We start from the raw sequence: 14,716 nt of genomic DNA on the forward strand, positions 1-14,716 counted from the left end.
CATTAACTGTAACAGTGTTGTAAAGTGCTTATAAGCAATCCATAAGTTATCGATAAATGTTTTCATTTTTTAAGTGAAAAGAGCGCTAACTGTAACAAATCTTTGCTATAAGTTTTTATTATTTATTGAAATGCTGGTCTGACAGTACAGAAATAGTTTTGTTTATAATATTTATTATATTATTGGCTGGGCGTAAGTGCGTGTGTATAGAAGGTCTTCTCTTCGCCCAGGCCGCGCTTGATGACATGCGGAATTTTCTTTGGCTCCATGCTGTAAGTATGAAAGGCGTCAAATTCTGATCAATTTATATAATATCTGTTTAAGCTTACCGAATGCAGTCGATAATGGGACAGACGGAAACGCAAAGCGTGCAACCAGTGCAGTCATCATTGACATGTGGCAAATGCGTATCCTTGTCGAATTCAATGGCCTGGTACCCGGAGTCTGCGCAAGTCATATAGCACTTGCCACAGTTGATGCACATATCCTAGTTAACAAATATGTAAATTATTAGCTGTTTAAATGCAGCGACACCGAGGAACACTTACATCATTGATGAGCGCCACCTTTTGTTGTTTGTTGTCCAGGCTCTTATAGGCTCCAATGCGTGGCAAGGCTGCACCAATGACATCTGCCACCTTAGGCGCGGCCTTGGTCACAACAGCTGATGTGCTGTCAGCGCTGGGTGTACTCTGATGCTCGGCATCCCAGAAGGCGCCCTGCTTCTGACGTAAATCGGCCAACTTAATGTCACGCTGCTGTTGATAAGGACCAAAGAAGCCCAGAGTCTTGTTGCCAGGACCTGTAAGATGCACGACAGGCTTGCCCTTCTGATGCACAGGCGTGGGTGGTGACTGGCCATCCCAGAAGACGCCATTCACTGGTGGTGGATTGGCCTTTAAGTAGAGCAGTGCCCTCAAGCTGCTGCAGTAGTCATCGATAAGCGTAAAGTCCTGATTTTGCACGGATGAGCAAACCTGCAGCACCGTGGCGCCTGCCTGCAGGAACTGCAGTGCCACATCGCCAGAATCGATGCCACCAATGCCCAATATAGGGAAGCCAGGCAGCTTGCGTGCAATTTCCGAAACGGCGCGCAGACCCATGGGACGTGTGGCATTGCCCGAAACGCCGCCATAGGTGGTGCGTTGCTCCTTGCCCACTGAGGGCCAGGGCGTGGCGTCGGCCTTGAGGCTCATCAAACCCTGGACGGTGTTAATGGCGGAGACGCCATCAGCACCGCCACGCTGCGCTGCTTGCGCCAAGGAAACAATGTCTGTTATATTGGGCGTAAGCTTGATGAAGAACGGCAGCTTGACCGCCTTGCGCACCCAACGCGAGATGCCCTCAACCAGATTTGGATCCTGACCACAGGCCAAACCCATGCCGCTCTCGCCCATGCCATGTGGACAACTTAGATTCAGCTCCAGCGCATCTGCACCAGACGCTGCCGCCTGCGTGGCCAACTCTGTCCAATCCTGTTCGTTGTAGCTGCACATAATGCTGGCAATGATAATCTTCTCGGGAAAATCACGCTTCAGCTCGGCAATGGAACGCAGCCAGTACTCCAAGCGCTTCTCCGAGATGAGCTCGATGTTGAGGAAGCAGCCCTGCTGTGGTCCATACTTATAGCCGGAGGTAGTGCCGCGCACTATGCGCGGTGAGACATTCGTCACCAAATCCTTGTCCAGGCCAAATGTCTTAGTCACCACAAAGCCCCAGCCCTGCTCAAAGCAGCGACGTATCATGGCAGCGCTGGTTGTGGGCGGCGCCGAAGCCAAGCCGAAAGGATTCTCAAACTTCATGCCGCAGAGCTCGACGCTGATGTCAACTCGATCAATGTCCGTATAGAAGAGCGGCAGCTGAGCGGGTGTATCCAGGGGCAAGCCCTGCAGCTGGCAATGCATGCTCCAAGCGGCTACCTTGCCATCATTGACCGACTCCACGGTGGTATTGGCTACGCCAGCTAAATCGCCGCCAATGAACACCTGGGGCAAACTGCTCTGCATGGTCTGGCGATCCACAATTGGCAGTGAGCGTTGGAACTTCAGTGGCTGCAAGGCCTCGATGACATCGGCATCCTCCAGACCAGAGCCAAAGGCAGAGATTATAAAGTTGGCCTTCAAACGCACCAGCTGCTCCTCATCTTCCACCCACTCGTCCTGCTCGTTCTGCTCAGTGCGACAGAACTCCATGGCGGCAATACGACCCTCCTTGACCACCACCTTGCGTGGACTCAAGTGCGGCATCAGCTCGCAGCGCTCCTCACGCGCCAGGTCCACCTCCTCCGGCACAGCGCGTATGCCCGTCGAGCCCTTGCGGAAGACCACAAAAACACGACGAGCGCCGCAACGCAGAGCAGACGTGGCGCAATCGAAGGCAGTATCACCGGCGCCCAGCACAATGACATTACCATAGAGGCGTGGCAGTGCCTGGGAAGCCTTGCAGGCGCATAAGCCGGGCTTGGAGCCGTCGGAGACGGCAGGCAAGAAGTTCTTCGAGGTATAGAAGCCAGAGTCGACATTGAGTCCGGCAAACATGTCATCCAGCTTGGGCTCCGGCAGCCCAATGCCCACAAAGACGGCATCGTGCTTGTTCTGGAGCAAACCCTGCACTGTCAAATCCTTGGCGCTCAGCGAGCGATTGTATTCAAAGCGCACGCCCAAATCCTTGACCAAATCGATTTCGAAATTGACCACCTCAATGGGCAAACGGTATTGCGGAATTTCCGCAGCGCTCAAGCCGCCAGAGTAACTGCGTCGCTCATAGATCGTTATATCCTCGTAGCCCAAGCGCGCCAGGAATGTAGCGCAGGATAACGAAGCCGGACCACCGCCCAGCAGTGCTATCTTCTTATTTGGCTGTGCCAGCGGCTGCAGCAGCGGTCCACGTCGCTGATGCACGCCCATCTGCTTGAACACCTCCGTGGCAAACTGCTGCAGTCCACCGATGTTGATGGGACCCGCCTCGCTCGCCTGCAGATTGCAGCCGCCCACGCAGAGATCGCTCGTGGGACACACCATGCCGCAGGTCAAGCCCAGTGGATTGTCCGAGAATATGGCCTTGGCAGCTCCATAGAAATTCTTGTTCGCAATGCTCGTGATGAAACTCTTGATGTCCAGCTGCGTGGGGCAGGACTTTTGGCAAGGGGCATCCGCGCACTTCAGACAACGGGCTGCCTCCTCCAGTGCTCCACGCTCCGACAACGTCGTATGCTTAATATCCTCAAAGTTGTTCGACAGTGTTGTGCACGGGGTGGCCGTGTGGTCAGCATTGCGCTTCCAGTGCTTCTTGTTCTCCTTAGTCTGCTTTGTGGGCACCACGCTGCACTGCGTCTTCACGCGTGGATTTAGCGACAAGAGATCCTGTAGGAAAATAAAGTGGGTAAGTTATATGAACCATATAAACTGATTACCAAAGCAAACCAAAAATATGTTCAGAATCTTAAATTCGAAATATTCTAATCTATGTATATATTATGTTATATAATCTTAAATATTCAATTCAATATTCAAGCAAATGCAATACAATACAAATACTACTAAAACTTTTTTGGATCCTTAAAAAGAAAATGCATCTAAAATTTCCAATCTAAGAATTAAGTTTTCGTAAAGTCGCTACAACCTCCCAATCAAAAATCAACTCATATTTCAAGGAATTGTTACTTTTTGCATTTCATATTGATCTATTTGAATTTTTTTTTTTTAAATTCAAAAACTCTTAATCTATTAACATTAAATGTTCTTTAAATTTTTTAAAACTAAAAACTTTCGTGAATAATCTGAGAATTCAGCTCGAAATCGAATTCGAATTTATCAGTACTTTTTCCAACCTGTTGCTTTGAATTTTAACACTAAACAATTTAGTGTATAAAGCGTTAAATTATTCTATTCGTTATCGTTCACTGCAGTAGCAAAAAGTTCCTATACACTTCTTAAGATTATGAAACATTTATGGCGTATATTATATATTTATTATTAAGCAATTAATATGATAATGGAATGCAATAAATGGAAAAGACCTACCTCAATATCGGGCGTATCTTTGCTTAGCAACGCCGGTGGTGACATCTTGTTGGCAAATTGATTGTTAACAGAAGAAATATGAAACGCCTGTCGAAAACGCTTTCACCGCTGGCTGCAAGCGAATGTGATGAAATTAGTTGAGATTAGACAAATGTCAAGTGTTCAATTGATACAGATACAAGCGAAGACAAACAAATATACATATGTACAAACAAACAAATATACAGACACACACGCGTGCGCAGCTGTGTGGGTAAATGCGGGGGGTAGAGAGAGAGAGAGAGAGAGAGCTGTTATCAGCAAGCAGCGTGGTGAGTGCAGAGCGGCGAGCGGCGAGGGGTGGTGAGATTTACATTCATAATAAGTCAACAGGCACGTTCGTTTGCTAATTCACCGCGACTTAAGTTGCTCTGTGTGTGTGTGTGTGTGTGTGCGCGCATGGAAATATAAAAATATAAATAAAACAACAATAAACATCGTTTATACCCTTCAACGAACGGGCCTTCTTATCAAGGCGGGCGTGGTCTGATGTCCACTCGAGCGATTAGCACTTGTTAACAAACTCAAAAGAACGCGCAGTAAATTTTTGGCAGCAGCCAACTATTTAATACATATGCTGCTACCTTCTGATCTTCTTGCTCATACAGACACAGAGTTCCAATCAGCGCCCTGTTGCACACAGTTGCACAACTTCCAAGATACCCCTTTGCAGTTATCAAAGTGTATGAAAATAAATGCCAAACTGGCGCTTGCCAACCAACTTGCTGCTCTATCTTCAACTTGCATATGTATGTATATTTTTTATTAGTGGGCAGCACACTTGCTTAATCAATCAAGGTTAAATATATTAAAGCTATCTTAGGGACCATTACTTGGACCTTAATTGACACTTTGGCATGTAACATCATCAAGTACATCAAGTGTACATCATCATTTCATAGTTAGCGCCAGCTTTTCGTCTTTAGTCAAACTCGAACTATAAAGATTTGAGCTCTCGTGTCTTTATATTTGTTTGTATGTACGCTTAGCTTAATTTAGTTATTCAAAAAAATAATAAAAAATATACGTATGTTATATGCTGTCTGCCGGTTTTATCAATTGTATATATGTTTTTTATTCGTATCTATAAATACGATTATTTATTGTTAGTGAATCAAACCTTTTGCGCTGTGGAATTCTTTTTGCGCTTTAAGTTTGACACTCAAATTACAAAACACATAAACTGGTTCACTCCAAAAAAAAAAAATGTAGAATTACTTTAATTTGCACAAAATCAACGGAAAACAGAAATTGGTCTTCGCACTGGAAACGCACAATTCGGAATGATATTTTTGCGTTTGGAATTAATTGTTTAAAAACTGTGGCGCTCGGTTATCTACACACACAAACACACACTCATACACATATACAAATAATAGAGACATCTGTTAGAGAACTACTATAAACATATTAGTTGTTTTGCCGTTCTTGCTGTTTATGATCGTCGGAGAAGCGAAATAGCTTTCTGAGTACTTTTTGGGAGAAAAGTGAGCAGCCGATCGTATGTATGATAAAGCTTTGCTCTGCTCTTACAATTTACTTACAGTTGCATCCAATAAAGCTTAACGATATTGAAGCTTTTCAGAAACTAACGATTAATTTAAATAGCAACGCATAGTAATCGATTGATTTTGAATGCGAAAAGCTTAACTAACGATGCAGCAAATTTTTAAGATAAGAATGTTGCATACTTTGGGAAAAGAGCGCTACAGATGGCTCTACATAGTGAAAAAATTCGAAAACACTAGACGCCATTGCCTAAAATTAAAAGTTTAATAAAAATTATTGTGTTTTTTGTTGTGTCTTTATGAAATTAAAAAATACAATTTTGATCAATTGATAAGCTTTGAAATATAATATTCCCATGTTGTACACATACTATGTAAATATCTGATAATGTATACAATTTACAGTTAACATCTGGCGCGCTAGCAAATTTATGACTTTTAATAACCAGAATATTATTGGTTTGCTCATTAAAAAGGCATAAGTTATACGTGGATGCGAATACTTAAATTTCATGCACACACCAAAATGTACAGGCGCAAGTATGTAAATCAAAAATGAAATTCTTAAAGCGCGTTTAATTATTTATAGTATGTATGTAAATGTCGGTAATAAATCGCAGCGCAAATGCAATGCAAAATAAGCAAATCTTTCAACAACGGCAATGTTTTCAAAATATTCATACTACACTCTTAGCAATTCATTGGCAATAAAGCATTCAACAAATTAAAGAGACAGCGTCATAAGAAATACAAATATGCCGTTACATTAGCTCTAAGCTTTGCTCTTACATATGCATGTAAGTGTAAGCGAGATAGAACACACTTGCAGAGCGTAGCATAAGCCGTTATGTCAGCTCAAAAGCAAAGAGTAGTTGCTCTTAAGCGCTGGCGCTCTTATCAGTTTACCGTTGACTTTGTATGCATTCGCTTTGGCGAAATGCACAAATAAAAAGACTTGCTAGACTGAATTTAAATATGTAATAAACTTTTTAGTAGCAAACACACACACACACACACGCATTTATTATATTTCTGCTCATAACCACATCAGCTATGTATATAAACTCATTTGTTATAGTCGCTAAAAGCAAATTCAAATCAGACAGGCACATGCGACAAGCTCTTCCAACTGAGAATGGACAAAGCACATGGATCAACGCTAATATATATGTACATACATTCATATGTATGTATGTATGTATATGTATTTGCTAATCAGCAGACATTTTAGTAGGTAGACACCTATGTGTATAAAAATACTTCTAATACATAATTATAGAGGTGAGCTTATATGCAATTTCTTGTGCATGTGTCCGTCTCTATATGCTGAATAAAATAATTTATTAAGATTTTTATTATAGTTTTATTTATGATATTTGCTAGCTTCCAAAAAAAAATTAGCTTCGCTACATATTTATGGGCGATATCAGAAGCTGTGACTGAAGTATTTACTTTGCTTTTAGTTCATTTTGAAATAAATGAATTAATATATGTATGTAGTTTTTGTATAAATAGAAACTATGCATTCATATTTTATTTGATGCATGTAATGTATGCGCAAATGTAATGTGCAATTTGTTTTTAAATATTGTGTGACAACTTTCGTATAAATAAATGGAAAACAGGCCGCATTTCCATACACTTAACTTTGGGGTTGGGGTATGCACTGAAAATAAGTTTATTATGCTGCTAAACATTGTAGGGTATTTACAGTGCGTTGTAAGTTTAATTAATAATTTTTTTTATGGCCGCGTGGCAATGTCAGCGCTACCTCAAAATAGCTGCGACGGCCAAACTTGAGAAAACGATCTGCAACTTTTTATGGCAAATAAAACAAATGCTAACAAATCAAAAGTTATGTCTCGCACATAAATATTTATTTGTGTGCAAAATTTCATATTTTCAAATAGAAGAATTTGAAAAGTTTTGCTGACATTTCGGGATTAGCGAGCGTCTTGTGATAAATCGACGCTAAAGCCGTTTGCAACGAGCCATGGCTAAAAAATTTGCATAAACAAAAGACAAAAGATAAAAGGCCAGAGCAAGTGAAACATTAAAACAGTTGTTGCATGTATTTTTATATAGAGAGACACACACATATATATACATACATACATAGATCCATAATACACATATACATATACAATTTTATAATTGATTATAAATAAATACAAATAATTCAATTTGATATTAAGCTTGCTCCGGAGCTGGCTCTGGAGCAGCCACAGCCGCAGCCGCCGCCGCCGTTGCACCCTCCGCTGCCAAAGCTTCCAGCAGCTTGTCAGCCTCCGCTGCCTTTAGCTCCAATTCCGCCAGCTGGCGCTTCTTTTCGGCCTGTTCCTGCTGCTTCTTGGCGCGACGCTCCTCCTCCTGACGCAGCTGCTTCTCCAGCTGTGTGCGCAGCAGCGAATCCCCCAAACCCAGCTTGTCCATTATCTGCGTTATGTCGCGACTGTAGCGCAGCCTGGTGCTGGCCACCAGCTCATCATTGCAATCCTCGCGTCCCTGCTTCAGCCGATTCAACACCGACATCTTGGCATCGATCACCACATAGTTGCTGTTGGGTATAAAGCTGTCGCTCTTCTCGTTCAGATAGTGCACCAAGGTGCGCAGCGAATTCGAATTCGCCTTGGCGTTGATGGCGCCGCTGGCGAAGTCCTGCGATTTCATCATCTGTGCATGCGTCGACTTTTGCTTGCAGACCAAGCAGTTCCAATTCGGATGCGGCAGTCCCGTTATTTCCGGCACTACCAGACCAGTGCAGTTGGTGTCCCGACAATAGAGACCAGATATGTAGGCGCCTTTCTCCTGCGAAGAAGAAGAAGAAGCAGACACGAATATTATAACAAAAGTATAAAGCAAAATAAATTTGGTGAGAGGAGTAGTGGGTGAAATTCTTATCCAATTTTAAAATCATTAACTAGAAATAAATATAGTAAATAGTAATAAAAGTAGAAATGTAAACATTTTATATTCATAGATTGTAGTCGGAAATTTGTCAAACTTAGAGTTTATACCATTCATGAAAATAGATTAGAATTGAATTATTTAGGCTTTGCTTAAGGTTAATTTGCATTAAATTAAAACTCTAAGCATAATAAATTGTTGTGTTGATGAATAAAATTTTATGTATACTTTCTACAATTTAAATTATTAATATTGCAATTATTTTTTATAATATATCAATTCTATATTGAACATAAATTGAATATTATTTTCATATAGTTCTGATTAATTAATTTTCATGCATAAATGCACTATTTTAAAAATGAATATTACTGCAACTATGAAGTTCAAGTTTTTCAATTATGTAAAGAACACAAATTGAATTATTAATTCTTACAAATATTATTTTCCTATGCTATAGCTTACTATATTTATTGGCTTACAGTTTTACATTTACGTTAGCGATTAAAATATCGATAGCATTGACAATCTAAATAACTTTCCTTTTGCCTGCGAACTTTGATAAAAATTATTCATTAGTAAATTGCTAACATTCCTGCAGCTAAAAATAACGAAACAAAAAAGAAATATCCTATAGATACCAAAGCTCTATACATAGATCGTAAATAAATTGACACATTAAAATCATGAAGAGAAAAGAAATGCTTATAGCATTTTTTGAAATTCGTAATGCTGCTCCGAAGCATTTCGGGCATTTCGTGTTAGAGTCCAAGAGCAAATGGCGCGATTAGCGGATCTGAGGACACGTCACAGCTTTTGAAAGCGCTTTGCATTGCTTTCTTGGCATATTTTGGCTAATTCGATGGCCATAAATCTCAGGCAAAAAGTACGACAGTAATTAATTTATGAAGCTGTCTGCCATAAGTATGTAGCACACAATATGCCTAATCTAACATTTTTATATGTATTTAATATATAATGAGTGATAACGAGAATGTGGCCTTTTGACTTTCGCGCAAGTTCATTCACCCAGGCCAGGCCAGGCCGGGCCCAGGCTAAAGCTATTAAGTTGGTCAACAGCCACTGACTGACCCATTTGTATAGAGACAAACCCAAATAAATGATCTACTCAAAGCGACAGCTATTCAAGTATATACATCTGGCCAATTTTTCAGCTTCAAGCAAATTCTTGCTATTTTTTATTTGATCTTTGTAAGTGGCGCTGGCCTTTCTGTCTGTCTGGCTGTCTGTCTGTCTGTCTATAGCCATGGCCATGAAAATCTATTTCACATATAGTTTACTATATGTATGTGCTAATAAAAAATATTAAGAGTCATAAAACGTGCGTTCCAAGACTTCTACAGATACTACTTGGCAAGGCGAGGGACGCCTATTAAGAGCTAACGTGACAAGTTTTTTCCAAAAGCGAATTAAAATCAAAATACATTTGTTCTTAATTAAAGATTGAAACTAATGAGATTGAATTGATTGTTTCATTATTGGTTTTCAAATTTTAAAATAGCAACTTATTCTATAGTTAGTTTAGAAAGTAAATTTATTTATCTATTTAATGTAGCAGTACTGAAAAATAATTATGCTAAATATTTAAAAACTCGGATGAAATAACTAAAAAATGTAAAATGAATTCAAAACTAAGACTACTGAATTAGAAACTGTCGAGAACTTGAGACTCAATTTGTTTTAATGAAAGCCCATTTATTAATATGAACAATAGTTATTGATTATTTACAACTTCTTTAAGAATAAATTATATAATGGGAGTAACTAAAAGCAATAAGTTCAGAAATTCTATTTAGTTTTTCAATCAGTCACTTAGCGCATTCAATTTGTTTGATCAAATCATATTCAGATTGAAATGAGACACACTTGTTTATAACAAGTGTTTTTTTTTTTTTAAGAAAATATAGCAGCCGACTTCTTGCACTTTTGTTGTTAATTTTGGCAAATGATTTGGATCTTATATGTGATTTAATTGAATGCCTGTCGCTGTTAAAAATAAACATAAGCGAACAACAAATGTTTTTTATTTTGTTGATTTTGTTGTGGTTTTTGCTTTGCAACTTCCCACTTGTTGCTTGCCTGGAAGCTCTGCGGAGCAACAACAAAATTAATAATCACAACAAACCAACATACATATATATCAAGATATTAAATGCAAGCATATAAACAAGCAAAAAATTCAAAAATTATAGCGCCGCAATTGTTGCTGTTTTTACTAAAATTATGTTGATTTTGTTGAATATATTTTTCGTTGTTTTTTTATGCTAGCCTAATTGTAAACGGATGAACACAGGATATCCTTAATGTAAATTTCAAGTTTCATTTTCATTTTCTGTTTCCGTTATAAGCAAAATAATTAAATGCTTTTGGTCTTTTGATAGATCGTTTGTGGCTCGCCAATATTCCAAATTCTATTGTGCAAATGAAACAAAAACAAACTATCCATATATGTATGTGTATGCAAATGTATATGTGTGATACGTAGCGCGTGTCTTTGTGTATTTTTGTATGCTTGTAAAGTAGTTTATACAGCTGCTATATCACTCATCAGGTTTTGGAATTGTAAGGCACAAGGCGCAAGTTTGTAATATGCTCAAAAGTTTCTTCATACAATTAAGTGCACAAAACATAAAAAATAAGTTCAATAAAAATTTAGTAATCTGCCATTTGGAATTGATTGATATTTAAAAATTTATTTTTAGTTAATGTTCGTTACAGTTTTGCAAACTGCAAAATAATTGTTTAGCTGTTGCTTGTTTTGTTTCTTATTTAATTTAATATTTATTTGTAAAAATATATTAAAATTTGGGCTACAATAGAATAAGCTTAAATTGCCTTCTTGAATTATTAAGAATGATTGATCCATATTGTGTGTATAGTTTTTTTTTAATTTATTAAATAAATTAATTTCTCTTTAATTTTTTTGATTCAAATTTGTTGCTTTAAAAAAATTGCTACTTGTTAAATAAATAAATCAAATACATGAATAAATTGTAAATAAGTGTTAGCTTTATTTTGTTGTTTTGTCATTGTGATGTTTTTAATACAAAAAAATACAAAAACACACAAATACGAAAAAAAAATATTATTTTGTTATAAGCTCACTTAATGAGATATTTTTGATTTTTTATTAAATTTTAAAATATTTATTATATTACTTTAAATATTTATTATTTTTAAAGCTTGTATTTGGGGTAAAAACAAAATCACTTTTTATCAAAAATTTCTTTCTATTCGTAAAAAGTATAAAAGCTACGATGCCTGGTTTATGGCAAAATCATTTAATTTTTAAAGGATCCAATATGTAAAATAAAATAAATCAAATCTATGGTCATTTTGTATAATATATGCTACTGCAATTTATTAAAACTTCTTTAGAAATAATGCAGATAATGCTAATGCTAACTTATAGTATCTAACCATGATTTCTTTCTTACTATCCCTCTTCTAACCTTTTCATGTAGCAGCAGTTGACTAACTTTATAATTGTTTTGTATGCGATCTATTGATATTAATCTCCCTAATCCTTACAGCGCTCCTATCCACTCAACTCAAGCTATTCAATGGAATCTCAACGCAACTCAACATACTTGGCAATGCGATCTTTAGTTTGTACTTACCGTTGGATCTGTGCACCGGGAGCACTTGCATGTGAATCCCTTCTTCATTTTGAGAAACAGATGCCTGGCAATGTTGCCGGTGAAGAGCTTCGTATAGGTCGTGGTGATCTCCTCGCCCTCGAGGATGTCCACAGCGGCATGAACGATCATATTGTTGGTCTTCTCATCGAAGGTGTAGTAGGAGTTGGGAATGCAATCGTGATTCATAACGCCGAAGAGCGGATAGAGAGCACGATAGCTGAATTCCTGATTGTCGGTGGTGCGATCGCTGGTCTTGTCGAATCCATTCGTACGGAGTACGGCCACAGTGCGGTTCATGATCTCGATGATCTTCTTGTCGGTGGGGAAGCTCTTGAAGCACTTGGCGGCATTGCGCACCTCGGTGCGATGATTGTTATCCAAATTGGCCTGCAGGCAATAGATCAGATCGCGCTCATCTTTGCTCAAGTTGATGGCACGCGCCACGCACAGCAAGCGAATCATCACCGAATTGGCCACGTCGGGCTCGTTGGGCCCCCAGGCCTTGAACATGTCGCAGTCGGTCTTGTGCTGCTTCTTCTTGGCGCACAGAGCGCAGACGGGCAGGCCGCAGCCCTGGCGGCACATGAAGCGCGTATCGGGCAGCGCCTTGAAGCAAACGCTGCAGCCATTCAGTGAGTCCTCCTCGTGAGCAGCCAGCCCAATGAGCAGTGGGCTGTCGGTGAAGATGATGTCGCCACGCTTGAGATTGCGCGTGGCCATGACGCCACGGCCGGCGATCTTCGAGACGCCGACCTCCCACGCAGGATCCTTATCCTTAAACGGCGCCAAATGCAAATCCAGCAGCTCCGATGTGCGTTTCGGGCAAATCATTTTACACACACAACAACTTAACCAACAACAACAAAAAACACCAAAAAACAATTACAGTTATTCACAATAAATTGTAAACACTTGATGAATAAATATAAATATTTGACTTTTTGAATTTTGAATTTTTGAATTTTTTCTTTGTATTGGATTTTGAGCGCGTTTATCGCGAGCCGTTGGCCGTTTGCAAACTGTCGTCGTTTTCCAGCCTTACATGATTTTTATCTGAAAAGTGGGATAAAGTGAACGAAAATTGACGAAAATAACGGACGGCAGCACCCACGAGAGCGCACGAAACGAAACGAAACGGCTCGAAACGAACCGAACTGAATTGAATTGAGATGAGATGAAATGAGTTGAATTGACTGCTAGCGAGCAAGCTGATCTCCCACACACACACACACACACACACATGTGGGGGAGTGTGTTGTGGGGGTGAGGGGAATTTCACTGAGGGCGCGTGGCGCACTTGTAATAATAAAGCAAGCAAATGCCCCAGACGACAGCAAACTCATGAAACTCACCTCGCGACGACAAAACGAGTGCAAACCGCTTTCTGCAAAGTGCACTGTGCGCCCCCACAGTTTGTAAATTTAGTATGCGTATACCCAGTCGTGTGTGTGATATATACAGTAGGGTGGCTCGATTACAAAAATTGACAAATCAACATAACAAGCGATTTTATCAACAAATGATTTTTCGAATACAGATTTCTGCATCGATGAAGAAATAACAGAAGAAAAAGTTTACTTTGCTTTGTTTGTGTGTAGTGTAGCAGTAAATTAATTTTTTCTATTCGATTCTCTAACATTTTTTCAATTTGCGCAGCGGGCGGTGGAAATAAAAGTAAAGAAAAACTGCATTCCTAATTTCGTAGCCCTAGCTTTTATAGTCTCAGAGTTCTTGCTGCTCATACAGACGGGCGGAGAGACTGACATGGGTTTATCGCCTCAGCTTGTTTTGCTGATCAAAAAATATATAACTCCTTCTCGCTCTTAAATACATTTGCCCACATTCATGCTACGCTTTGCATTTATTATAAAAATATCGAGGTGTAGAAAAACAAATTTTTATGTTAATGCTCGGTTCATTTTCGTACCATGACTACTATGGAAATATTTGTATCATTTTGAGCCACCCTACTATACACAGGTTGGCATCAACATTGGCATCGTCACTCAATAGGCCGAAAGCGTATTACAAGTGTTCTCTGGCAAAAGATTAACGGGGCCACACAGTCCATGCCCACACTACTGACAGCAGCGGCTGTGTATGTCCATCCGACTGCATGGATTGGATACATATATATTTGTAGATCTGTCTTCCGCCACACACACACACACATTCACAGTTCAGTGCAGTTCAAGAGGGATTGACAACGGCTAAGGCTGCTGTGATTTATGTGCTTTAGTTCAATTTCAATTCTATGCAGGCAACGACCTTCTTAATGAGCCCGGCGTTTAAAATTCCATAAATTTTTGCACACATGCGACAACTCAAAGATACAATTGTTTATTTTCTACATATGTTTCTTTTCAGTTCATCAATCTCTCCTCCAAATGCAAATGACATCGTTTCGCTATTCGATTGAAAACAGCTGCAATCCACTCAAAATATTCAAACTGCCTTACAAAGTTGCGTAAATAATTTAGTACATACTAGTCTAGTATAAGTGAACTTAGCACCTTTTGATCATATTCTCAAAGCTATAAATACATTTTGTAAGCTCTCCCAATTAATTTAATAAACA

General features: G+C 39.5%; 2 protein-coding genes across 3 annotated transcripts; both read right to left on the bottom strand.

Moving 5' to 3' along the window:
- Window positions 1-117: 117 nt before the first annotated feature.
- On the bottom strand, window positions 118-5,334 carry LOC108606784 (dihydropyrimidine dehydrogenase [NADP(+)]). 2 transcript variants are annotated; one of them, XM_017997217.1, is made up of 5 exons: window positions 5,280-5,334; window positions 4,023-4,134; window positions 549-3,362; window positions 330-487; window positions 118-270 (listed from the first exon to the last, which is right to left on the bottom strand). In XM_017997217.1, exons 2-5 carry the CDS (start codon window positions 4,065-4,067, stop codon window positions 180-182), a joined length of 3,108 nt encoding a protein of 1,035 aa, XP_017852706.1. In that variant the 5' UTR covers window positions 4,068-4,134; window positions 5,280-5,334; the 3' UTR covers window positions 118-179. The 2 variants fall into 2 exon arrangements, with proteins under 2 accessions (XP_017852706.1, XP_017852705.1); XM_017997216.1 differs by having other exon boundaries at window positions 5,182-5,301.
- Window positions 5,335-7,615: 2,281 nt separating this feature from the next.
- LOC108606785 (SET domain-containing protein SmydA-8) lies at window positions 7,616-13,042 on the bottom strand. Its single transcript, XM_017997218.1, has 2 exons — window positions 12,118-13,042; window positions 7,616-8,377 (listed from the first exon to the last, which is right to left on the bottom strand). Exons 1-2 carry the CDS (start codon window positions 12,967-12,969, stop codon window positions 7,760-7,762), a joined length of 1,470 nt encoding a protein of 489 aa, XP_017852707.1. The 5' UTR covers window positions 12,970-13,042; the 3' UTR covers window positions 7,616-7,759.
- Between the last annotated feature and the right edge of the window lie 1,674 nt (window positions 13,043-14,716).

Source organism: Drosophila busckii, chromosome X, assembly GCF_011750605.1.
Source record: "Drosophila busckii strain San Diego stock center, stock number 13000-0081.31 chromosome X, ASM1175060v1, whole genome shotgun sequence".
Classification (NCBI taxonomy): domain Eukaryota; kingdom Metazoa; phylum Arthropoda; class Insecta; order Diptera; family Drosophilidae; genus Drosophila; species Drosophila busckii.